The sequence below is a fragment of the Pelobates fuscus genome, chromosome 8 (genome assembly GCF_036172605.1).
Source record: "Pelobates fuscus isolate aPelFus1 chromosome 8, aPelFus1.pri, whole genome shotgun sequence".
Lineage (NCBI taxonomy): Eukaryota > Metazoa > Chordata > Amphibia > Anura > Pelobatidae > Pelobates > Pelobates fuscus.
Genome location: NC_086324.1, coordinates 105,572,113 through 105,597,641, shown reverse-complemented (window position 1 = coordinate 105,597,641; position 25,529 = coordinate 105,572,113). Strand labels below are relative to the sequence as shown.

Genomic DNA, 25,529 nt, shown 5'->3' with positions numbered 1-25,529 from the left:
GTTCCTGTCCAAATCTGAGATGATTAAATTGCGTATACGCAGAAGTAAATTCACACTGACACACGGAGTTCAGGTTAAAAGAACTTCGAGAAAATTTAATGGCATCTGGTTAAAAAGCGGGCTCGCAGACCCTTATAAGAGCAATATTACATCATCATTGAATATCAAGATAACAACAAATCAACATCATTAATTGGGTTAGGTGTTAAGTGGTGTAACAGATCCTTACAAGTCTCTGGTGGCTGTGAAGCAAGCAAGGGAATTACAGTTTAATCATCTATTCGTTCCATTCTCCTCTGTTCACATGGTTTAATTGAATCCACGGTGTACAACATAGGGGGATTCGGTAGTAAAACCGTTCGTATGATTCCGTACGAATTCCGTGTATAAAATATAGGTGGCCGCCATTTCGGGACTTTACACGTGTTCGCGGCCATCTTGCGCACGAACAGCGGTGTTTGCCTGTAACCGCATGGAACTAAAAACGGACCGTGCGAACAGAGACCGACCGCAAGGCCAAAACTTATGGAACTATTTTCGGCTAGTTGGTCTGTGCGGTCGGTCAAATCTTTGGAACTCTATATCTCCCGAACCATTCATCCGAATGAGCTGATTTTTGGACATATTACCCTCCAGAATGAGAGCTATCCAGCGGTGCCGGATTTAAAAGTGTACCCCTTGGTTTTGGGGTACATCCAGAACTTGAGTAAAAATGAGGACATTATAATTATGTTATATGTTTATCTGAGGGGAGGAGACGTGGGGGTGTTACCATACGTATGATTGGTTGTTTTCATCCTCCCCCTGGGAGTGTCCTGTGTGTACCTTATCCTAATAAAAAGCAGGCTGGGTGTTCCAGTCCTCAGTTCTTCTTGACCCTTCAAAACGTAGCCTTGTCTCGTTCTTGGAAGGGGATTATTTGGGAATGTTATTCTGCTCCTGTTACAGCTGAAACTGATTCTCGCTCTGGATATCGTGGATGGGATTACACCAACTTTACTTCTCCACAGCAGCTTGCAAGGAAAAGGACGTCTCCAAACGGCAGATACCCTCTCTCTACCTGGGTAGCCGTTACAAGTGGCTATGTCAATATCCACCCATCGATATTATTAATTGGCTTAAGTACTAAGTGGCTGGCTAAATGTCCTCCCACCGAGAGGTGGCGTCATCTTGGACACGGGTGTGGACACGATGGTTCAGGCGCCATCTTGCTAGCACGAGGCTTTACTCGATGGGAGGGGGGCTTTAGGCGCCATTTTGAGTAGTTAGTGATGTTAGATTCGAGGTCAGGTTCAAGGCTTTTTAGTGAATGGACATTTCATTAGTGCAGTTTCTCATGATCTAACTATGGTATACTTTGTTTCATATTACAGGAACTTGACAATTCCGGTGTTACTCATATCCTTCTAGAAAATACATTCTCTTTCTAATATTCTAAATGCTGTTAGGAAAATCTGTCATATAATGAAGTTAATGAGAAATTTAATAAAGGTTTTAATAATTCTATAACAGTATTATTCCTCCACTTCAGGGATATGATGGGAGGTATAGACCAAAATGTATCTTGTCAGCAGGATATGTAAAGGTAAAACCAACAAGGTACAACAGATCGTGCTCTCTGTATAAAATATATCAAGTAGAAGAAATAAAAGAGTAATTCTGACATTTACGTGAGCAGATAACCCGCTCAGTGTAGTCAGCGTAGGTGGTATAATCGCCACCAGGCATGCTTTGTGAGTTCCTCACTGTGAAGATAAAACCTTGATGCCAGGTTTTAAAAATAAAATTTAAAAAAAAAAAAAAAAAAAAAAAAAAAAAGTATATGGTACTAATATTGGTAATAAAAGATACCAAAACCTTGACAATTAAAATGTAAAATATAATCCACAACGCGTTTCACCCACTTGAAAAGAGACGTTTTCAGACCCTGCATGGCAAGATTGCGGCAAGTCTTGAACAGCAACAGAATTGAAGCCCCATGAGGCAATGAACATCAGTGGCTAAGCTAGGAGCTCCCCTAGAACACATCCAGCTGCCATGAATGTCACTCCCACTCCCCCCTCAACTTTTTTTAACCTCAATTTCTTCACTGGATCTATTTCCTAGGCACCCAACCATTAGTGTAGGGTGGCTCTATGTGATAATGGCAGGGGAAGGGGTGACATAATGCATATCATTTGCCTTATCAATTCTGCATTATGATGGTTTCATACATATCACACAAAAAGAACAATACCCAAATACTGTGGGTGTGTATTATATATACACACACACTTTTTTTTTTACATATCAACATGCATGGTCACTGAAATTATTTCATAATTTTATTTTTTGAACTACAACTTTTTTTTCATTTGGATTGAAAATACAGCAAGTGTTGTAAATATGGTGTCATTTATAAAACCAAAGCCATATTTATGGAGAATTGTTTCTTCTTCTATATGTTGCACACAGAGGTTAAATCCAGAGTTTCATCACACAACGCACAGGTGACATGCAGTCAAGGTCACCAACTGGACCCTATTCTTTCATGGAAGTTCTGTTTGTTTGTTTTTTAGCATATTAAAATATATTTTTTGGAGATTTTGCATTTTCTTTTTACACTCCTCCAGACATTTATGTATGTCATTGTTATTTGTGAGTTCACCTTTTGTGTAACACTCAATTGTTATACATAAATGCATTTATGTCCATAAATATTGGTCAGGTAAACCAGAACAGAGCACCATAGTCCACCATAATCAGGAAGAGTATGCTTCTGGCTGTCTGGCAGTTCAAAAGTGCAACCTTGTCACTTTTTAAAAAGTGCTGAATTCTCTTCAAATCAGCATTTTTTTCCTAAATAAATAAATATTTAAGTGACAAAGAGGAGACACTCTCCACACCCATAAAGCACATTAGCTTGCCAAGATGCTTTAAGGGTTAAGTTTTTTTTTTTTCTTTTAACAATCAAGACTATCATCATTTGTTTATTTAATCAATACTCCACCTTGGTTTCTCTGAAGTCTTTCTTAGTGGGTTTTGAGAAAAATTAATAGAGCAGTAACAGTGTTTTAGTGTTATACGGCCACTCATCATAGCTGGCAAAATACACAATGCGGCATATTTTTCATTTTACCATGGTTAATAAAACCTTTTGGTAAACCCCATTTTTTCCTTCCATATGTTTTCTACAGGTGCAGATTGTCAATCCAAGTATATGGAACACTCCACATCATCAGAATAACCTGCTCTCTTTGCATAGGTTTTCATGCAAAAAGATGCCTTGTTGCGGACCGCAGAAACAGTGTCTTATAATCAAACCCAATAGCATAAGTTTCTGCAGTTATATGTATACATGTTGCTATATTGTACTTCTCACTGCCTATTCAAGTAGATTTAATGTGAAGGGCACTATACAAGCCCCACCTACATTAAAATGTGTATTTACAGCTTAGTGTGAATTAGCAAGAACTGCTTGTGTTTTGTATTTGCTTTTAATTATTTAAATTTTGTTTTAAGAAAGGGCATTACAGCAAGCTCACTTGAACAAACTAATTTTAAGTGACTCCACTATTGGCAAATCACAGAAATTTCTAGAAAGTCTGTGCACAGGATGAGTAATGGATTGCCCAAGGATGTAAAGAGGTGGGGTAACAGGTCTTCAAACAAGATTTTATAGTGTGAAACCACTGCATAAATAATGATGAGTTTCAATTAAGTGCAGTGGTATGCAAGTTTAAAATTATTTTCTTATATACCATTAATTCACAATTGAATGAAATGACAAGCTTATAACCATAAAATTCTGCTTTATATATTTTCACAGCAAAAAATAGATCTGAAAAGATTTACAGTGAGACGCCCCGCATTCTCTTATGGATACCTTAATGCAATTATCAACTAAGGATGACATTTTCCCAACTACTGTCAAAAGGATTGTGTAGTATATACTAACAGAACGGAAAATATTTTTTATTAAAACAGGCATTATAAACAGAATCCTTTATGCTTAAAACCCATGAAAGCCACATTGAATATACAGCTAATGAATAACTTAATGTATTTCCCAATTTAAAAGGCAATACGCATAGAATACAAAAACTATACTAAACAAAGAAGCCATTAAAAGGATATGATTGCAGAGTCTAAAATGATATATACAGTACGTAATTGTTAATAGGTTCCTTGATACAAATTTAGTACACCATCACGCATGTCATCATGCTTCACTTTCTCCAGCAACTGAGTTTTGAACCTCTTCTTCCAAAATTGGAACAATCAGATTATCCTTGGACATTAGATTATACTTCATCACAAATTTAGTGAAACGATGACACAAGAAGGTTTCATTCTGTAAAAAGAAAAGAATATATATTATATTCTTGAAGGTATGTTACCAAATGTTTAGAACATTCAAAGCTAAAGCAGTGGTTATCTTTTTGTTTTTGGAACAGTGACCTTAATGAGGTTTATGGTGCTAGTTTAGCGACACAATCTCAGCAAGTAATATAATAAATAATTACAAATATTGCCTGACCACAAACATGCTTGATGGATCTTTTTGTACTAGGGAATGCAGTTCTGCAACATTGAACAACTTACTCTGGGCAGTTGCCTAGGAAACTGATGAATATAATGATCCTGCTCCTACCAAAAGCAATGTAATAGTCGGTCCCAACTCACGTGTTAAGAACCATTGGTCTAATACATACATCTGAAAGGGTGTATTTCTAAAATGATTTTTAAGTAAAATATAATTTAAATAAAGACAAAAAAAATAAAAATTTCGGTCAAGTTTTTCTGTAGCTTAAGGTAAATGCTCAGTGAGCCATTGATGGGATTGGCCGCACACCCTGTTTAGAACAGTGATGATAGTATAATCCTTTTCATCTTTCACTTTGAGAGAGTGATTGATTATAAGATCAATGATGGAAATACGTCTCTTTAAAGTATATACCCTTGTGCACGGAGGATATTTAAACATTTGCAAACGTGTGAGGTATTGCATAGTAAACCCCACATTCAGGGTTTCTCTTTCCTAAACTCTAGCTTTTCAAGGGTTCTCAATTTCATTCACTACATCAAGGTTGCCCAAAAGGTCAATCTAGATCTACAGGACAATCGCTTTAGGCAATTGTGTAAACTTGCTTTTGACCATGGTTGGGAAGGAAGCCAGCAGAGGTTCCAAGAACAAATACAGAAATGAGCAGAGTTGCATAGATTGTGTGCTGCCTATAGCATGTTACAGGAGGGCAGCTGTGCATGTGATCCCTTCAATTGCAGATATATCATAAAAAGTAATTTTAAGGCCTGCTATAAGCATAGCCCTGATGCACATTGTTATTGTATGATATTTTAGTATTAATAAAACTTATCAAAAATCATAGATCTTAAACATACAAACCTCATACTCATCAAATATTTGGCGGTGATGGAAGTAAGCATGGGAAAATATTCTGTAAATCCTACGGCACACAGATCCTAGTTTGGCTACAGAGGACTCCTTTATGCTTACTCTGAAATTACAGGAGAGATGTTAGAGGTATGCTCCAATATCATAAGAGTACACTGTCATGCTACATATTGCCACATACTTTGGTAAATGGCTTCACACCTATACACTTCTCCACATCTACTGAAAAACATAATTGAATTGTAGAATGGTCACTGGTACAAAAACGATCCGTTTACAGTCACAGTACAATTAACAAAACATTTCTGATTGCTGAACACTTCGTCAACTGCTTTATAATTATTTACATAGAGATAAAAGTGGGACATAAACATGAACAAAAATACTACTATGATCTAATTACTGGGTACGGTCTTATTTTCCTGGCTAAACATGGCATAGCATATCACCATAGCTCCTCCCAGCTATTGGTATAGGAATGACTAACTATTCTTAATTATTGAATTGTAATTAAAGGACCACTCCACATTTAAAGGGGAAAAAAAAAAGGGGGGGGGGGGGGAACCCAGTTTAAATTTATTTATTGGGGGTATATCTACTAATTTATTATTTATGTATTCATGGGGGTATAGTGTATAACAGCTTGCAAAAGCTGCAGTTCTTGTGGCTGCAACCTTTGTAAGCCCTCCTTTTTCACATGAAGTGACTTTCAGTCACTTCAGAGAAGATTCTGTTTCTATTCTATTTCTCCTCCCCCCTGTCCCACCACGTGTCTCATCCCTCCTAGACATGCGTCTCATCCCTACTCCTCACGTCTGCCCGTGTCAAAGTCCCATCTTCCACCTGCTTCAAAGTCCACCCTCCCCTCCCGTTCCAAAACCCCCTCCCCTCCCTGCTGACCTTGGAGTTGCCAATCTGTGGGTAGAGGATCTTTATTTTCCTCTACACAGACTGACAAAGTGTTCTCACTTCCTGTTAGTCAGGATAGAGGAAACTGAAATTAATCTACCCGCAGACCTGCACATTAAAGGGTCACTATAGTCACCAGAACTACAGCTTAATGTAGTTCTGGTGAGTATAACTGCCTTCAGGCATTGTCATGCAAACACTGCCATTTCAGAGAACATTACATTGCCCCTAGAGACACCTCCAAGCAGCCACTCAGATGGCCACTGGAGGCGCTTCCTGGCTCAGTGCTGCACAGTAGGTAGCAGAACAGTTCAGCGCCTCCACGCTCTGCATGGGGACGCTGAATTTTCCTCATAGAGATGCACTGATTCAATGCATCTCTATGAGAAGGTGCTGATTGTCCAGAACTCCCCTGCATGGGAAAAATCTGCAAGTCTGATGATGCGACCAAGGGGGCAGAGATGGCGCCGGCGGACCCTTTGCGGCGCTGGAACTAAGGTTATTTTTAATTCCTTTTAAGTGGGCTGAGGGGCAAGCCACCTAAATGGTGGGTTAAAGACTATAGTGTCAGGAATACATGTTTGTGTTCCTGACCCTATAGTGTTTCTTTAAAAGGTCAGCAGGCAGGGGAGGGGGGAGCTTCGCCTCCTGCCTGTCACTCGGACAGTTCTTGCAGCCAGTATTGTAAGGCAGGCACGCTCTATTAGAATGTTCCCGCTACTTCCGTTAGCTCAACGGAAGAAGGAAGTGAATCTCACCAGCTGTTTGATGGACAGCTGGGGGAGGCGTTTCTATTTTTAATTATAAAAGTGCTTATTTCACAATGAAATTGGCACTTTTATAAATGGGGATGTTAAAGTGATACTCTACATCCATATAGCAATTCAGCAAGCTGAAGTGCACTGTGGGTGTGAAGTGCTCCTTTAATGGGCTCCTTTTTTCCACGTCCAAACAGGGATGTTTTAGACCCCAATAACATTATTTTCTAGGCTCACTACCATGTTTAAAGTAAAGAAAAGAAAATGAAATAAGGGCTTTTAAAGGGACTATCCAAATGATAAGGGCCTGACCCTAATTAAGGATGCAAATATGTTCCAAAAAGTCAGAACCAAAAAGTCGGATAGCACTTTTAAACTAAGAGCATCTAACTTAAAGTGAGAAAATCCCAAAAGAACAATAATAGAAGGAATCTAAAAGACAATATCCTCACATATTACCTATGCCAATGTATATGGAAAAATACTTTATTAGAGAATGGTATGTCTACTAAAAGAGTTAGGCTCACTAACCACTTTGGAAGATAATACAAGTAAATCAGAGTATCTGAGTAGTACTTGTAGAAATAAGTAATTGTTTCCAAAAATGTATCGAGGTTACAACCCCTTCCAAAGTAGCAAAAGAGTAGCAGTAATAGTAAACTGTTAAAATCAGATAGATGTTCAGTGGTGATATGAATTGTTTAACTTTGATGTAAGTTATTAAATGTTTTACACTTTACTCTAGAAAGTGCACCTTATTTATTTCCATATTTTCTTTTGCGTTCACATATCCAAGTTCCAGTTCAACAGTGGGGGAACAGTGATGGAGGAATCCAACGAAATCTAAGAAGGATTCTATACTATATGCTCTATTACATCTGTGAATTTGTGAGTGGCCATTTGTAAATATATTTTCTGAGGTCCACATAAACACCGTTATACGCTATGTTGCTTATTTATTCCTAATTTAGCAGATCATCCCCTATTTGTTTGCATACATTTTGCTGAAGACAAGAGGAAGTCTTTGGGGACCTATTTGGATACTTTACCTAAACCAGGTAAGTTCCTTTCTGCTAATTATTGATCACTGTATACACTGGGGTTCGTTCACACCTTCCTGCTCTCCTAGATAGGTACATATGTGGGCAAGGACATATTACCGGACCAGATTTGAACGAGAATAAGTTGGGTGCCCAGGATCCAAAATTTCAGCAGCAATTTTCTCTGGCAGCTTTTTTCTACTTCAGTACTTTTGTGCATGTGTAATTACATAATAGAGGCACAGGAGCCTATGCAGAGCATCTGCTTGTAGAAAAGTAAACTACAGCAGATTTTACTGGGAAATACAAAACTATTAGAATACCAACGGCTCTTCCTAAGCATAGCTTTGCCTGACAATTCAGGTTAAAACACACACACACACACACACACTTACACTTTAAAAATTAAGAAGAAAAAAAAAAATCAGTTTCAGCAAAAATCAATAAAAATAAAGATGTGCAGTGAGGGCCTATAAGTTCTAACATATGGCCCTGTCATTTCAGCCCTGGAACCGCTCATTAATTCTCTCCAAGAAAGAAGAAACAAAACCCAATTGCTGCGGTTCTAAAACCTCTAGGTTCCAAACAAAGAACTGCATTGTTTGGAAGAGATTGAGAGAGAGAGAGTCACATAGAAGTTCACAAAACCCCAATTTAAAAAAAAATAAAAAAAAAAATTAAGATATTTGAAGCCATAACAGAAAGATTTCAAATCGGTATCCAAAGGGGCAATTAATAGACACATAAGCTTCTGTCTCTTCTGAGTCAAGTCTGGAACACCAAGAATTACAGGAATTCTGTCCAGAAGAAGAGAAAATTAAGAGTCCTGGAACAAATCTTTAGACTATAGACAGTAGATAAATTAATCTTTTTGGTAAGAAAATGTAAATATCCCAGAAGAAAGAACTGCAATGACAGCTTCGGTCATTTAATTTGACGATTTGAGGTCTTCCAGACCTACGTTCCTGCTATAAAAAGAATGGATTCCTTCTGAATGGTCGAAACCAGAATAAAAAGCAAAGACTCTTTACAAGTTATGGTTTCCAGAATATATCCTTTTTTGCCACAGATTCCAAGGCTTGGGAAACAATTCCAAAAATGCATACTGCAGTCATTAGACTGGCAAAAAATACTATTTCTAAAAGACTGTATGGGAGGTTTCTAAAAGACTGTATGGGAGGTTTAAAAGAGCATATGGGGGGGCAGGGCCGGAGCCATTTGGCTCCTGCCAAATACAAACAATTAAGCTAGAAATATAAGCTTTACAGCGATCATAGATACCTACCACTGCGACCCACGACGCACAAAGGCTACCGGATCCGAGGAGAGGCTGGCTCCTATAGTTTGTCCCGCGGAGGTGAGATCTCCGCGATTCACAGCGGGAACTTAACTGGCGGTGAGTGGGGTGGACGGCCGCCACCCCACTATCCTGCCTAACGGAGCTGGAACGGCACTTCGTCTCACCGCAGACCCGGCCCTGTTACCTCCCCCCTCTGGACCGGGGGGGTGATCCCGGTCCTCGCCCCATAGCCGCACTCACAGCGTGGCAGAGGAGATCAGGCAACGACACCCGGCCATCTCACAGGCTCAGGGCCCAAACCTAAGATGGCGGAGACCATGGGCGACATAGCTGATGCAGATGGAGACGGAGGAGGGGAAACGCCAAATAAGCGACGGCACCACAGTACCCATCACCAGCGACCAACCCGAAGGTGTCTGCCCGCACAATGGCCGTTTCGAACCAGCTCCAGCGCCCACAGGGCCAACGATACCGCCCAACCCTGCACAGCAAATAGGTGGTCTCAAGCACCTGCCCGGAGAGGCAAACCTCCTACTGAACGGGGAGCCCGACAGGACCACAGTCAGTCCCACCGTCCACACACCTTGAGGGACTCCAAGAAACCAGAGCTCCAAAAAGGCACACGGCCCCACCAAGCAGAGAGGAGCAACCCGGGGCAGTGATTACTGCACGAAGTGGGACAGGGGGATCTGACTGGTCATTGTACCACCGTAACAACCTTCCAAGATACCTGCTGGGGTTTGATCAACGACGGAACCCTGAACAGACAGGAGGATGCAACGCGGAGACATCCCCAGCATGGCCCGCAAGAGGGGTCGGCTGACCGGCGCTGGAAGCAGCTGCTCGCAACGCGAGCAGAGTCCAGAGACACTCAGGACAAACACAAACCAAGATGTAGAGAGCAACCCCCAGAGAGATATGTACCTAGGTTTGATTAATATGTGCCAATAATTACTATGAGCCTACGATCGATATGTGCCTACAATTAACATGTTATCTACATCTGTTTTAGCACGATCCTAATGTTTAACTGTAAGGTTTCCCGTTCCAGTCTGCAATAGCTATCCTCTCTGTAAAAGTTAGCAACTCCTGTAAGCCAGACTCATGCAATACGCTCGTAGGAATATTAGCTGATGTTTATGTCTAGGCACCTCTCCCCACTAACAAGCTACCCACAACCTAAGGCTCAGATGTGCACGTACCTTTCATTCCAAGCAAAGGTGATACAAAGCTAAGCATTGCTATACAACCTAGGAGTCTGAATATAATTGATTAAGCTTTTTATAATTGACGAAAAATTTATATCAGAGCCTAAGACATGAAATCGTTATAACAAAACTGGTTTCATTATCACTCCTACGCACTGTATAGTTTCCATCATTGTTTTTTCATTCCATTTACAAAAAAGTGCTTTCATTATGCTAGTTATTTTAGCTAAATCCCACTCTGTCGGATTAAGTCTTTAGCTAAGCTTAAAGATACAAAAATCGTGCGAATTATCACGCCACTGTCTAACCTATGTGAATCCTGAAAAACGCTGTTGTGGCGTCTGTTGAAATGTCTGTAACCTCCCGCACAACAAAAATAAAGAATTCAAAAAAAAAAAAAAAAAAAAGCATATGGAAAAGAAAATGTATTCAAATTTAGTAGTTCTACATGGTGATTGGATCAGGAATACATCCTGCAGTACACCTTACCACAGTTACCAAAAGCTTGAAGGTATGGATAGAAAACAAATCTATGGTAAATTTTAGGCTGGAAGCAGACTTTATGTCCGAATCAGGTCTTAATATCACTAAAGTGTTATCAAAAAGCCTTGCTCTATCAGGGGCCTCCAGAATCTCTGACTCCATTGCTTTGGAGTGGACTACACTTCAGGCATTTTTGGAAAATATTATAAGAGGCCATTCAACAGGCTCCTGAAAGGACAAAAGGCCTTCCTTCCTCAGTCATCTAGAAGACCATTTAATATGCCATGGAGAGATAAATGGAACAGAGAAAGGGCCTTTCATGACAGCAAGTCATACAAGCCTGGGAGAGTATTCTAAATCCTCACAATGGTGATACCAACAATCTACTTCTTCCTCAAGAGGATCCAAACAACCATTAAAAAAAAAAAAAAAAAAAAAAAGGAAGGTTGAAATATCTAGGCTGGAATTGTGGGGACAGTTTCAAGATAATAATTTACAGTATGGCAGAATTCATTGCAGAAACATTGGTTCTAAGTATCATCTACAGACTAGAGTTCCAAGATCCTTTCAATTTCATCAACTAAGAGTATCTCCAACTATAAAACAAGAAGTGATGAAAGATTGTATTCAACAACTGATAATACAAGGAGTCATCATAGAAGTGACTTCTCAAGAAAGAAAAATAGGATTTTACTTTATTGTATTTCTGGCTCCCCAGTCTCAGGGAAAGTGGAGACTAATACTAGAATTGAAGAAAAAAAAAACAAACAAAAAAACCAAAAAAACTTTTTCGCCAAGAGGATGTCCTTCAAGATGGAGTGACCTATAAAACTGATAGTGTTTGCTCCTCTTTGCCCAGAACAAAATATTGCCTGTTTCAAGGCATGCCATTTGGGCTAAGTAGGTCAAATGGCATACCCTCCAGGCGGACTTCTTAAGCAGGTCCGAGAAAATGGTGTAGTTACAAACAAGTATTTCTTCAGATAGTGAAGAAATGAAGAATGCCGCAAATAGGCCTGATGGCCTACAGGAATTCACAGACCCCCAGATTTTTCTTATGGTGAAAAGACTCAAGCAGAAACTCAAGAAACTCTCTCTCAGAAGTGGGACTTCAACCTGGCCTATATCTTCCCACCACAAGGTACTGCGAAAAATCTAGAAGGAGAAATTTACAGTGATTGCAGTCATACCAGCCTGACCAAGAAGGCATGTTTTCCCCTCCTACAACAAAAGAGCCAGGAAGCCCCAATCACGCTCCCACAGAGATGGTACCTGCAAATTCAGGGTCCAGCAGTTCATCCAGAGCCTCAATCCGTCCATTTAGCAGCATAGAACTTAATTTAAAAAAAAAAAAGGAACCCCCCGGGGGCGTGGCTTAGCGGCGAATGAGAACGGTCGCCTGAGCTCGGAGCTCTCCCGGGTGCATTCAGCGTGGATAAACAGCATTCAAGTACCGGCAAGGGTGATAAAAACGGAGACATACCTCCCCAACACCATGTCCACCAAAGTCGCCAAGAAATTCAAACAAAAGACCCTTCAAATGCACGTGGCATCGTCGCCAAAGAGTGGGACGGACGAACAAAATGGCGTCGTCCGGCCTCGGTCCCCAGCCTCATGCACGGAAGTGGGTGAGTCTACACACACTACAGACAGCATGCAAGCCCCTGTCACAAACGCCTCATTGCATAACATGCTCTTAGATTTAAAGAATTCCTTCAAAATCAGACTATATGCAAATAGCTACTGATATCAGGGCGGACATCCAAGCTTTAGGTGAAAGAACAGCACGTCTGGAAGAGAGGGCAGATGAAATCATAGATGCACATAATGGCCTAACAGACGCACACACAGCCCTATTTGAGAGAGTGCAAAACCTAGAAGCAAAGGTGGCAGACCACGAAGACAGGGACCGCCGCAACAATATTAGAATCCGGGGAATACCGGAGTCAGTCGGCTCCCAAGATCTGACCCAATATGTACAAGATATATTTAAAGCTTACATCCCAGCATTGGCGGAAACTGAGATGCTGCTAGACAGAACTCATCGCCTCCCAAAACCTAAACACCTACCAACCACGGTGCCAAGAGACGTTATAACACGTGTACGCTATTTCACGGTGAAAGATCGCATAATGCAAGCGTCTAGACGCCAAGGTCAGCTCCCAGGCCAATTTTCCCAAGCCAAGCTATTCATCGACCTTTCCACCGCAACCATGATAAAAAGGCGCTCGGTTACTCACATCACAGCGGCACTGAGAGCAGCGGATGTACAGTACAAGTGGGGCTTCCCGACAAAATTGCTGGTAAAGCGCAATGGTGTGGATAACCAGATTCTCGACCCTGAATCTGGCAAGCGACAACTGTTGGAGTGGAACATTCCTATACCAGATGTCCCCTTACCAACTACAGAGGGCAGATCTGCAATCAAACTCCACAACGACTGGAAGAAACGACAGCGTTCCGCGAACACACAAGGACAAACTTAATGAGACCAGAACTCCTACTCGAGCGCTGACTACACGGTGCTCATGAGGGACAGGTCGTATGCATAGACTATACCCACACAAATTCCCTTCTCTTGATGTATCTTGCCGGGCAACAAGCCCATTTGCACCCGTTGAGGGTGATACTAAGACCCTTAAGAATTACTTTAATAATTGTTACTGTTAAAACCTTGCTGCCGATTCCAATACCCACCCCCAAAGTGGCTATCGAGTCGGAGCCACAAAAGGAACCGTTATGTTTATCCTTTTTTTCTTTATATGACAGGCCCCACGGACAGTATGTCCCATGTCCTTATCGCCTCCTGGCACCACCATATTAGTTCTACAATACCTACCAGGATGGACACTAATGTAGGGGAGGCGCCCCACCCGCCTCCGAGAGACCACAAACCAGACCACTTACAAGATGGTACTTAAAATATGCTCCCTAAATGCTAAAGGGTTAAATTCCCCCCACAAACGCCGCCTAGCCTTACACGAGGCAAAATCGTTAGGTGCCCACGTAATGTTCTTCCAAGAAACGCACGTCAAGTGGGGTAACAGGCCGAAATTTAATTCCCCACAGTACCCTATAGATTACCACTCATGCTATTCCGCTTAAAAAAAAAAAAAAAAAAAGAGGGGTATCCATCCTTATTAGCAGAGAAGTAGCCTTCTCCTTAATACGCAAAATAGGGGATAAAAAGGGCAGGTACCTGATATTGCAATGTTCCCTGAATAACAATGTTTATACCTTGATTAATGTATATGGGCCTAATGCTAACCAAGGCGACTTTGCCGATGTACTGCTAGGATTGATGTCTGCACATACACTGGGGGAGGTGATCATTGGAGGTGACACAAACATTTTATTAGACAGCAACCTAGACTCCTCAGGAGGTCTAAACTTGACCGCGCAAACACGAAAGAGCAGGTCCAAACTAACCACACTAATATGCAATAAACTGACATCACACAATCTTGTAGACCCATGGCGAGTTACCCATCCCACAGAGAGGGACTATACATGCCACACAGCAGCACATCACAGCTACTCGAGAATTGATAGATTTTTAATCTGCACTTCCTCCCTCATGAAAGTTGAATCACATGGTCGGACCATGCCCCTATCACGTTACAACTCAGACAACAATTCCCTAATGCAGGGAGGGGCAGCTGGAGACTCAACGAACAACTGCTTTCAGACCCTGACGTTGTTCACTAAATAACACAGGACCTGCAGTTTTACTTTAAGGAGAACAAAACTCCGGACTCCCCTCTACCCCAAATTTGGTTGGCACACAAAGCCTTCATAAGGGGGTGCTTCATTAAGCATGCCAGCTACGCCAAGAAGAAACGATTAGAGACATACACGGCCATACTGTCCGAATTAGCCTCTATAACAGATGCTAACAAACACTCTCCCACAGCAGCCACCCATACTAAATTACTGCTCTTACAATCGCAGCTGCGAGATCTGGAACTAGCCAAAACGACATTCCTCACACGCAGGTTTAAACACGTTTTTTTTGCTGCAGGCAACAAAGCGGGAGCACGACTGGCCGCTCAATTGAAACAGAACTGCCAACTCTAAGATTGCCTCCATCAATAGTTCGAAGGGTACCACTATTTTAGACCCACAAGGGATAGTAGATGAATTTGCCCATTATTATGAAAAACTATATAATTTAAAAGATGACCCACAGACGGCCTGCCCCTCTAAAGCAGAGATTGACACCTTCCTATCAGGAGACGACCTCCCTACTTTGTCCGATACAGACGCAGCCCAGCTTAAACCCTTTACAATAGAGGAGATCACCTTGGCGATCTCCACACTCCCACTGCACAAGTCACCGGGACCTGATGGCCTCCCTAATACATACTACCGTACCTTCCTCATCACCCTAACCCAACCTCTCCATGCACTGTTCAACCACTGCATGAAGGAAGGAGCAATGCCAGAAGAAGTTACATTAGCACATGTCTCCACACTCCCCAAACCGGGCAAAACTAAAGATCACTGTAAAAACTTTAGGCCCATCTCACTACTCCACAGCGATGCCAAAATATATGCAAAACTGTTCAGTGAAAGATTGGCGCCACTGCTGCACAAACTAGTGCACAATGACCAGCCGGGATTTGTGAGAGGTCGACAAGGCTCTGATAATTCGAGGAAGGTGTTAAACATAGTGGCGGGGATGGAGAGAGAACGACTGAGGTCTTTTTCTGGCGCTGGATGCCGAAAAGGCCTTCGATAGACTAAACTGGCAATATATGACACAGGTGCTAAGCAAATATCGGTTTCCTGAAGAGGTCATCAGGGGCATACTGGCACTGTACGCACAACCCAGTGCTAAGGTCTCCCATGGAGGCTTCCTATCGCGAACTTTTCACATTACGAATGGGACGCGCCAGGGGTGCCCTCTGTCCCCCCGTTATACATCCTCTCCCTAGAACCCTTGGCTTGGAAAATAAGGCACCACCAGGACATAACCGGTGTCGCACTGGGGGACAGGGACTATTGTCTGGCGATGTTCGCGGACGACATCTTTGTGGCACTTTCGAACCCGGAACGGTCCCTACCTCCTCTGCTAACATTGACGGACTACGGCAAAGTCTCGTACTATCGCCTAAACACGGAAAAAACACAAGCCCTACCGATAAACTTGCCGGGACCAACCGTAGCGACCCTTAAAACCTCCTTTGAATTTGACTGGCGAACAACGTCCATAACATATTTAAGATCGCCACTCCTATTAGTAACATAGTGAAACTTAATTACAAACCCCTCATACATCTGTGCACCACAGAGATACATAAATGGAAGAATGCAAAATTGTCCTGGTTAGGCCGAGTGAACGCATATAAGATGATGCCATTACCAAGGTTACTGTATATATTTCGCATGCTTACGATAGATATCCCAGCTGCAATCTATAAATCCTTACAAGCCATATGCAACTCCTACATTTGGGGAGGGAAGAAACCCAGGCTGCCCCTAGGTCTCTTACAACAGACAACAAAGATGGGGGGTATAGGCCTACCCAACATTGGACTCTACTACAAAGCCTCCATTCTAGCAACGAGCATACACCTACACGCACAACAGGGAGTAACACAGTGGGTAGATATGGAACAAGATCAACTAAGGCACACCTCCATACTTAATTACTTGTGGACGCCGAGCACACTGAGAGGCCCTAAAATAAACCTATATCCTATAACAACCGCAACGATCAGAGTGTGGGACACCCTTAGGTCTTCCCTTGGCTGGAAGAAACACTTCCACCCTGAAGCTCCCCTAACGGCACTTCATGCAGTGAATCCCACTAACCAGATGGTCACGTTTAGGTATACACCATATCCAACAATTGTGTAAAGAACAAACAATCATGAGTTTCCCGGACATACAAAGTAAGTGGGGGGTTCCGGAGCGAGATATCTTCCCCTACCTACAACTAAAAAAAACACAACAAACAAACATGTCAAGGCCACGCCACCCACTAAGCCTATAAACGCAGTCACAGCACGACTTGTACATCACAGGTGCTGGACAGCCCCGATGAAACCTAAGGCTCTCTCACTTTGCTATAAGGCATGGCTTGAATTAGCACCACAAAAACCGCTGACGTGCAAACACTGGGAATCGGAGGGAGGGACAACCATAACAGATGAAGGGTGGATACTGGCTCTAAATGGGATCAAAAACTGGACCAAGTGTTACTCACATATTGAAGCACATCGCAAACTACTTTATAGGTGGTATATGACTCCCGTTAGATTACACAGAATTTACCCAGACGTCTCACCCAAGTGTTGGAGATGTGGAGTGGAAGACGGAACCCTGCCACATATTTGGTGGCAATGTACGGGGATACAACCTCTCTGGGGAGATGTTCAGAACCTACTGACTGATCTCGGGATTAGAGATTTCCCCATGAATGTAGCGACTTGCTTACTCCTGCTGTTCCCCAAAACAACACAACAAAACCACATACAACTGATAACAATAGTTCTAATGGCCGCTAGAAATCTAATAGCATTAAATTGGAAAAAACGACTAGCTGCCCAGCCATTCAACAATTGACAGACAAAGTACAACAATTTTATGTATATGAGAGAATGTCCAGACACCCCTAAGGCCTCAGAAAGATTTAGAGACGTCTGAAAGGTCTGGTAGACATGGTATGAGAGACAGAGACACAGGGGGGGAGGAGAGGGACCAGGGGGAACAGGGAGGACATGAGAGCCCGTGGGCACATGAACAATGACCTATATAGACACGACAGGAACGGAATACACAGATAATAAATCCGAACTACCGTGGTTTGCCTGTATATTCGTTTGTGTATATACTTTTGTTGAGTTAATTTAAGTTGTTACCATAAACTTCCCTGAAGGAAATACTGTAAACCTGCTACGTCAAAATGTTGACTAGTACATGGAAACAGCTGTTATTACAGTGCACCCTTAGAGTATGATTGTTTAACTTGAAACCCACTGACCTCTTGTTTGTATATTCTATGAAGCAACTATGTACTGGATTTATACTCTTGAAAAACCTTCAATAAAAAATAAATATAAAAAAAAAGGAACCCCTTATATATACCCCCTATATATATTTTTTATTTATTTAAATCAATTATACAATAAAACATTAAGACAAAGTGATGTGAGCACAATTTACAAAAGGCAAAAAAATTTTTACACGTGAATGCAGTCACGCAGTGCATGATTTTTATCCTCATGAGTTAGATCCAAATATTATAAGCAGCTTTTAAACAAAAACACATAAATTAGCATATATACCCAATATTGGTCATATTACCTTATTTAGATTACCGTATATACTCGAGTATAAGCCGACCCGAATATAAGCCGAGGCCCCTAATTTTACCCCAAAAAACTGGGAAAACGTATTGACTCGAGTATAAGACTAGGGTGGGAAATGCAGCAGCTACTGGTAAATTTCTAAATAAAATTAGATCCTAAAAAAATTATATTAATTGAATATTTATTTACAGTGTGTGTATATAATGAATGCAGTGTGTGCGTATGAGTGCAGTGTGCGTATGAGTGCAGTGTGCGTATGAGTGCAGTGTGCGTATGAGTGCAGTGCGTGTATGAGTGCAGTGTGTGTGCGTATATATTAATTGAATATTTATTTCCAGTGTGTATATAATGAATGCAGTGTGTATATAATGAATGCAGTGTGTATATAATGAATGCAGTGTGTATATAATGAATGCAGTGTGTATATAATGAATGCAGTGTGTATATAATGCGTGTGAGTGTGTGCGTGTGAGTGCAGTGTGTGCGTGTGAGTGCAGTGTGTGCGTGTGAGTGCAGTGTGTGTGTGAGTGCAGTGTGTGTGTGTGAGTGCAGTGTGTGTGTGTGAGTGCAGTGTGTGTGTGTGAGTGCAGTGTGTGTGTGTGAGTGCAGTGTGTGTGTGTGAGTGCAGTGTGTGTGTGTGAGTGCAGTGTGTGTGTGTGAGTGCAGTGTGTGTGTGTGAGTGCAGTGTGTGTGTGTGAGTGCAGTGTGTGTGTGTGAGTGCAGTGTGTGTGTGTGAGTGCAGTGTGTGTGTGTGAGTGCAGTGTGTGTGTGTGAGTGCAGTGTGTGTGTGTGAGTGCAGTGTGTGTGTGTGAGTGCAGTGTGTGTGTGTGAGTGCAGTGTGTGTGTGTGAGTGCAGTGTGTGTGTGTGAGTGCAGTGTGTGTGTGTGAGTGCAGTGTGTGTGTGTGAGTGCAGTGTGTGTGTGTGAGTGCAGTGTGTGTGTGTGAGTGCAGTGTGTGTGTGTGAGCGCAGTGTGTGTGTGTGAGCGCAGTGTGTGTGTGTGAGCGCAGTGTGTGTGTGTGAGCGCAGTGTGTGTGTGTGAGCGCAGTGTGTGTGTGTGAGCGCAGTGTGTGTGTGTGAGCGCAGTGTGTGTGTGAGTGCAGTGTGTGTGTGAGTGCAGTGTGTGTGTGAGTGCAGTGTGTGTGTGAGTGCAGTGTGTGTGTGAGTGCAGTGTGTGTGTGAGTGCAGTGTGTGTGTGAGTGCAGTGTGTGTGTGAGTGCAGTGTGTGTGTGCAGTGTGTGTGTGTGTGCAGTGTGTGTGTGAGTGCAGTGTGTGTATATGAATGAAGTGTGAGTGTGTGTGATGCAGTGTGTGTTTGTGTATGTGTTGGTGGGGGTGGGCATTTAATATATTATTAATTATTATTATTTTTTTTTTGTATTTTTTTTTTTTGTATTATTTAATTATTATTTTTTTTTTTTAATTATATTTTTTTTTTCGGCCCCCCTCCCTGCTTGATACATAGCAGGGAGGGGGGCTCCTTCCCTGGTGGTCCAGTGTCATTGGCAGTTCAGTGGGGGGAGAGGGGGGCTGGCAGAGCTGTACTTACCTTTCCTGCAGCTCCTTTCAGCTCTCTCCTCCTCCGCGCGGTCTGTGCAGCTCCCTCTGTCAGCTCCCAGTGTAAGTTTACACTGCGAGCTGACCGAGGTGCTGAACGGACGGCGCGGAGGAGGAGAGAGCTGACAGGAGCTGCAGGAAAGGTAAGTACAGCTCTGCCAGCCCCCCTCTCCCCCCAGTCTGTATTATGGCAATGTAAATTGCCATAATACAGACTCTGACTCGAGTATAAGCCGAGTTGGGGTTTTTCAGCACAAAAAATGTGCTGAAAAACTCGGCTTATACTCGAGTATATACGGTAAACAGTGCAAACTAGCTATAAGACAATCTTCCGGTGGCGTATGTCCTCTGCTTAAATATAACTTTTACGGATCACTCTGCATCATAGGCATATCCCTCAGACGTACTTCCAATATCAATTTACGTGGCATAATTATATCTGCAGTGTATCACAATACACATTTAATTGCCATCATATTACCTATATAGGTCCCTCTACTTAAAACAATTCTTAAAGGCTCATACTTTCTAATCTAAATTGTACTTTAAAATTACTTTTGTTACTTGAGCCATTATGCATTGTATTTAATTTTTACATTTTGCGCATGATTTATCCCTTCTTATGGTCCATATGGATAAAATTAGTGCATCACGCTTCTAAGCTAACAAACAATACCCAAAACTTAAAACATACTTCTAAAGAAATATGGGTGTGAAAGGAAAGGGAGGGTGGAGAGGAGGTGGCAGCCTAATTTAGTCCAATATATATTTATTTATTGCCTTATTCAACTTATGAAATCCAAACTAGATCATCTTGTTTTATTTAGATGTAGATTAGGATCACGTTATACCATCTATATTTCATACAGTGAACCCTAAATTGTTACCACAAAGCACCGTTGTTCCTCAGGTTCACATGTACTGATCAATTAAAAAAATAAAAATTATTTCGTTACTATATTCTGTATCCTACAGATACAGGTTCCTAATCTTAACCCCTTAAGGACCTGAGCCAAATGTACACGTTGTGAATAAAACAAAGCGTAAACAAAACCTGGCACCTCTTTCATATTAAATGCACCCACACTTATTATATATCATTTTATTCAGGGGAAGCAAGGCGTTCATTTAATATCAAATATTTAGCTATGAAACAATTTAATATGAAAAAAATGGGAGAAAATATTTTTTTTTAGTTCTACATGACATTTTAACTGTCAATGTAATAATACGGTTCGCTTTTACTGCAATAAAATACACATTTGTATTCAGCAAAATCTCACGTGTAAAACAGTACCCCCTATGTACAGGTTTTATGGTGTTTTTGGAAGTTACAGGGTCAAATATAGCCTGTTACATTTAAAGTTGATATTCACCAGATTGGTTACGTTGCCTTTGAGACTGTATAGTAGCCCAGGAATCAAATTTACACCCATAATGGCACCCTATTTGCAATACCTTGGGTTGTTTACTATTGCAAATGGTATGCCATCATAGGGGTAATTTTCATTCTTTGGCTACCACAGGGTCACAAAGGCAACGTTAGCAATCTGGCGAATTTTAATGTGAAAAAAAATGAAACAAGCCTTATATTTGACGCTGTAACTTTTGAAAACACCATAAAACCTGTACATGAGGGGTACTGTTGTACTTGGGAGACTTCGCTGAACACAAATATTTGTTTCAAAACATTAAAACTTATCACAGCAATAATATCGTCCATGTAAGTGCCGTGTGTGAAAAATGCAAAAAAACGACACTTTTACTGGCGATATCATCGTTGTAATACATTTTACGGTTTGAAACACTAATATTTGTGTTCAGCGAAGTCTCCCGAGTAAAACAGTACCCCCCATGTACAGGTTTTATGGTGTCTTGGAAAGTTATAGGGTTAAATATAGTGCTAGCAAATTAAATTCCCTATACTTTCGGCATGGGTTGTCAGGCAGGTCCTGCTACTTGTAATCAATTAAGATACCTAATTATGTAAAAATATTACATAAATATATATGTAGAATTAATATAATTTTTTTAAAATATTTGTATTTATATAGGTATATATATATATATATATATATATATATATATATATATATAGTGATATATATTTTGTTCTACGTGTATTTTGATATAAATACTAATATCACAATACAGTTAGAACGAATAACACATCTATATTTTTTAATTATTTATATTTAATAATTTTTTTATTTTATTTAACGTATTAACATTGTTTTTTATATTATATATAAATATATATAACATATATATTTAATCAGTATCAGTCTACGTGTAATTTGATATAATATACACACACACACACACACACACACACACACACACACAATTTTGCCTGGATTTGTGGGAGGTGCTGGTTTGCTACCCCTAGCCTACTTAAGGCACTCCCCTTACCTTGCTCCTTACCGTTCAAGGTCAGCGTTGAATGAGGATCCACTTCCGGGTTCTCTGAGACGCCATCTTGGTTTTCTTACCCACAAGTTTCTCCGCGGCAAGCTGTGTCCAGGAATACTCTTGCAGGCCTTTTCAGTCCGTCCAGCTTCTTACCCGGGTCTTCGTCGTAGATCGCGTCCCAGGGACTCCTAAACCGTAAGTTAAACCTACCTGTCACGCCAGGATCGGTTCCCACGGCGCACGGTACAGCACGGGTCCTCGCTTTACGGTTTTCTCTGCACAGTCGCATTACATAGCCTTTCTCGCGGCTTCATTTCGTACAAATTGTTCGGCTAAATTCATGCGTATTAGAGAAGCGATCATTTTGCACAAACTGTTTCCCTTTGCTTCATTTAAACGATTATCATTTCAGTTGTGTTTTCCATTCGGCACTTATTCATGTTATATTCATGCACGATTGCTGTTCGCATTAAAGTGCATACATTTAAGCTATTCATGCTAAAAATTCGGTTATTCTGCTATGTACCGTATATACTCGAGTATAAGCCGAGTTTTTCAGCCCATTTTTTGGGCTGAAAAACCACATCTCGGCTTATACTCGAGTCAATAGTCTGTATTATGGCAATTTGCATTGCCATAATACAGACCGGGGGAGAGGGGGGCTGGCAGAGCTGTAACTTACCTGTTCTGCAGCTCCTGTCAGCTCTCTCCTCCTCTGCGTGTCCGGTCAGCACCTCGGTCAGCTCCCAGTGTAAATCTCGCGAGAGCCGCGGCTCTCACGAGACTTACACTGGGAGCTGACAGAGGGAGCTGCACGGACGGCGCAGAGGAGGAGAGAGCTGACAGGAGCTGCAGAACAGGTAAGTTACAGCTCTGCCAGCCCCCCTCTCCCCCCACTGAACTGCCAATGCTGGACCACCAGGGAAGGAGAGCCCCCCTCCCTGCCATATATCAAGCAGGGAGGGGGGACGAAATTTTTTTTTATAAATAAAATAAGAAATCATAATAAAAAATAATAATAATAAAAAAAAAAAATTAATAACAAAAAAAGGGGTATAAGGACCACTATGGGAGGGAGGGGGTGGGTATAAGGACCACTATGGGAGGGAGGGGGTGGGTATAAGGACCACTATGGGAGGGAGGGGGTGGGTATAAGGACCACTATGGGAGGGAGGGGGGGTATAAGGACCACTATGGGAGGGAGGGGGGGTATAAGGACCACTATGGGAGGGGAGGGGGGGTATAAGGACCACTATGGGAGGGGAGGGGGGGTATAAGGACCACTATGGGAGGGGAGGGGGAAGTATAAGGACCACTATGGGAGGGGAGGGGGAAGTAAGGACCACTATGGGAGGGGAGGGTAAGGACCACTAGGGGAGGGGAGGGTAAGGACCACTAGGGGAGGGGAGGGTAAGGACCACTAGGGGAGGGGAGGGTAAGGACCACTAGGGGAGGGGTGAGTCAGGACCACTGGGGGGGGGGAGTGAAGGAACACGGGGGTGGGGAGGTAAGGACCACTGAGGGAGGAGGAGGGGAAGTCAGGACATATGGGGGGGGAGGGGGCGGCAAAAAATGTTTTGCCTACGGCGGCAAATATCCTTGCACCGGCCCTGCACACACTGCATTCATACACACACACACGCTGCACTCATACACACACACGCTGCACTCATACACACACACGCTGCACTCATACACACACACGCTGCACTCATACACACACGCTGCACTCATACACACACACGCTGCACTCATACACACACACGCTGCACTCATACACACACACGCTGCACTCATACACACACACGCTGCACTCATACACACACACGCTGCACTCATACACACACACGCTGCACTCATACACACACACGCTGCACTCATACACACACACGCTGCACTCATACACACACACGCTGCACTCATACACACACACGCTGCACTCATACACACACACGCTGCACTCATACACACACACGCTGCACTCATACACACACACGCTGCACTCATACACACACACGCTGCACTCATACACACACACGCTGCACTCATACACACACACACGCTGCACTCATATACACACACACGCTGCACTCATATACACACACACGCTGCACTCATACACACACACATACGCACACACTGCATTCATTATACACACACTGTAAATAAATATTCAATTAATATATTTTTTTTTAGGATCTAATTTTATTTAGAAATTTACCAGTAGCTGCTGCATTTCCCACCCTAGTCTTATACTCGAGTCAATAAGTTTTCCCAGTTTTTTGGGATAAAATTAGGGGCCTCGGCTTATATTCGGGTCGGCTTATACTCGAGTATATACGGTATTCACATAGATCTGTTTCGTGAGTTACATTTCATGGATATACATTCGGTTAAATAGTTGCTTGTTTGAAAAGACAGACTATTTTCATTGATATTTTAAGGTATCACTTATTACATCAAGGGCATGAAACCAGCTAACATTTCTGTAGGAGTTTTTCAAAAATTATCCATTTCATTACAATTAACTCAGCCTACATTACAGGCCTCGTTTCTTTGACCACATAAGGCTTTAAATTTCCTTTTCATGCATACTCTGGTTGAATCACACGTACTGATCCAACCAATCATACGTTTCCTGCACAGCACTCTATATCTCTATATCTCTATCTCTATCTATATCTCTTAAATTTTATGTTTCCCTTACACACCATTATTATATAACACGTTGTTTGTACATAGGCCACGGCCTCCCTCAGTTGTCTTATTTAAGCAATGACAAAATTTCTGAGTAACACATATCTATTCACATGGCATCAACATTTTATTTTTTCAATCATACGCCAGCAAACCATAAAAACATTGCTGCTACAGGCTATAAGTCTGTTTTCTTTCCAACAATCCACACTCATCATACTACTCTCTTACCCATTTCAGGCTGTCAAACACGTTTTTTTCCTGTGAATTTGTCATACTACCAGGTACGTACACCTGCTCATATGGTATTCTACCATACATTTTATTTCGTACCCCTAGGTTAGAGTGCTGGCAATAGGGTCACAGGCTTCCCAATAGGTATTTACCCTGTCTTGGCAGTCGCCATCAGTTAGTGGTCCCGCAAGGCCAACACCCCGCCTCAAACGTTTCAAAGAC

General features: G+C 41.9%; 1 protein-coding gene across 1 annotated transcript in view; it reads right to left on the bottom strand.

Moving 5' to 3' along the window:
- Positions 1-3,771: 3,771 nt before the first annotated feature.
- MOB4 (MOB family member 4, phocein) overlaps positions 3,772-25,529 on the bottom strand; it is a 69,877-nt gene continuing 48,119 nt past the window's right edge. The window contains exons 7-8 of the mRNA XM_063430217.1: positions 5,387-5,498; positions 3,772-4,333 (exon numbers count right to left, since the gene is read on the bottom strand). Coding sequence (XP_063286287.1) covers positions 4,202-4,333; positions 5,387-5,498 — 244 coding nt within the window. The 3' untranslated portion in view covers positions 3,772-4,201. The remainder of the gene's footprint in view (positions 4,334-5,386; positions 5,499-25,529) is intronic.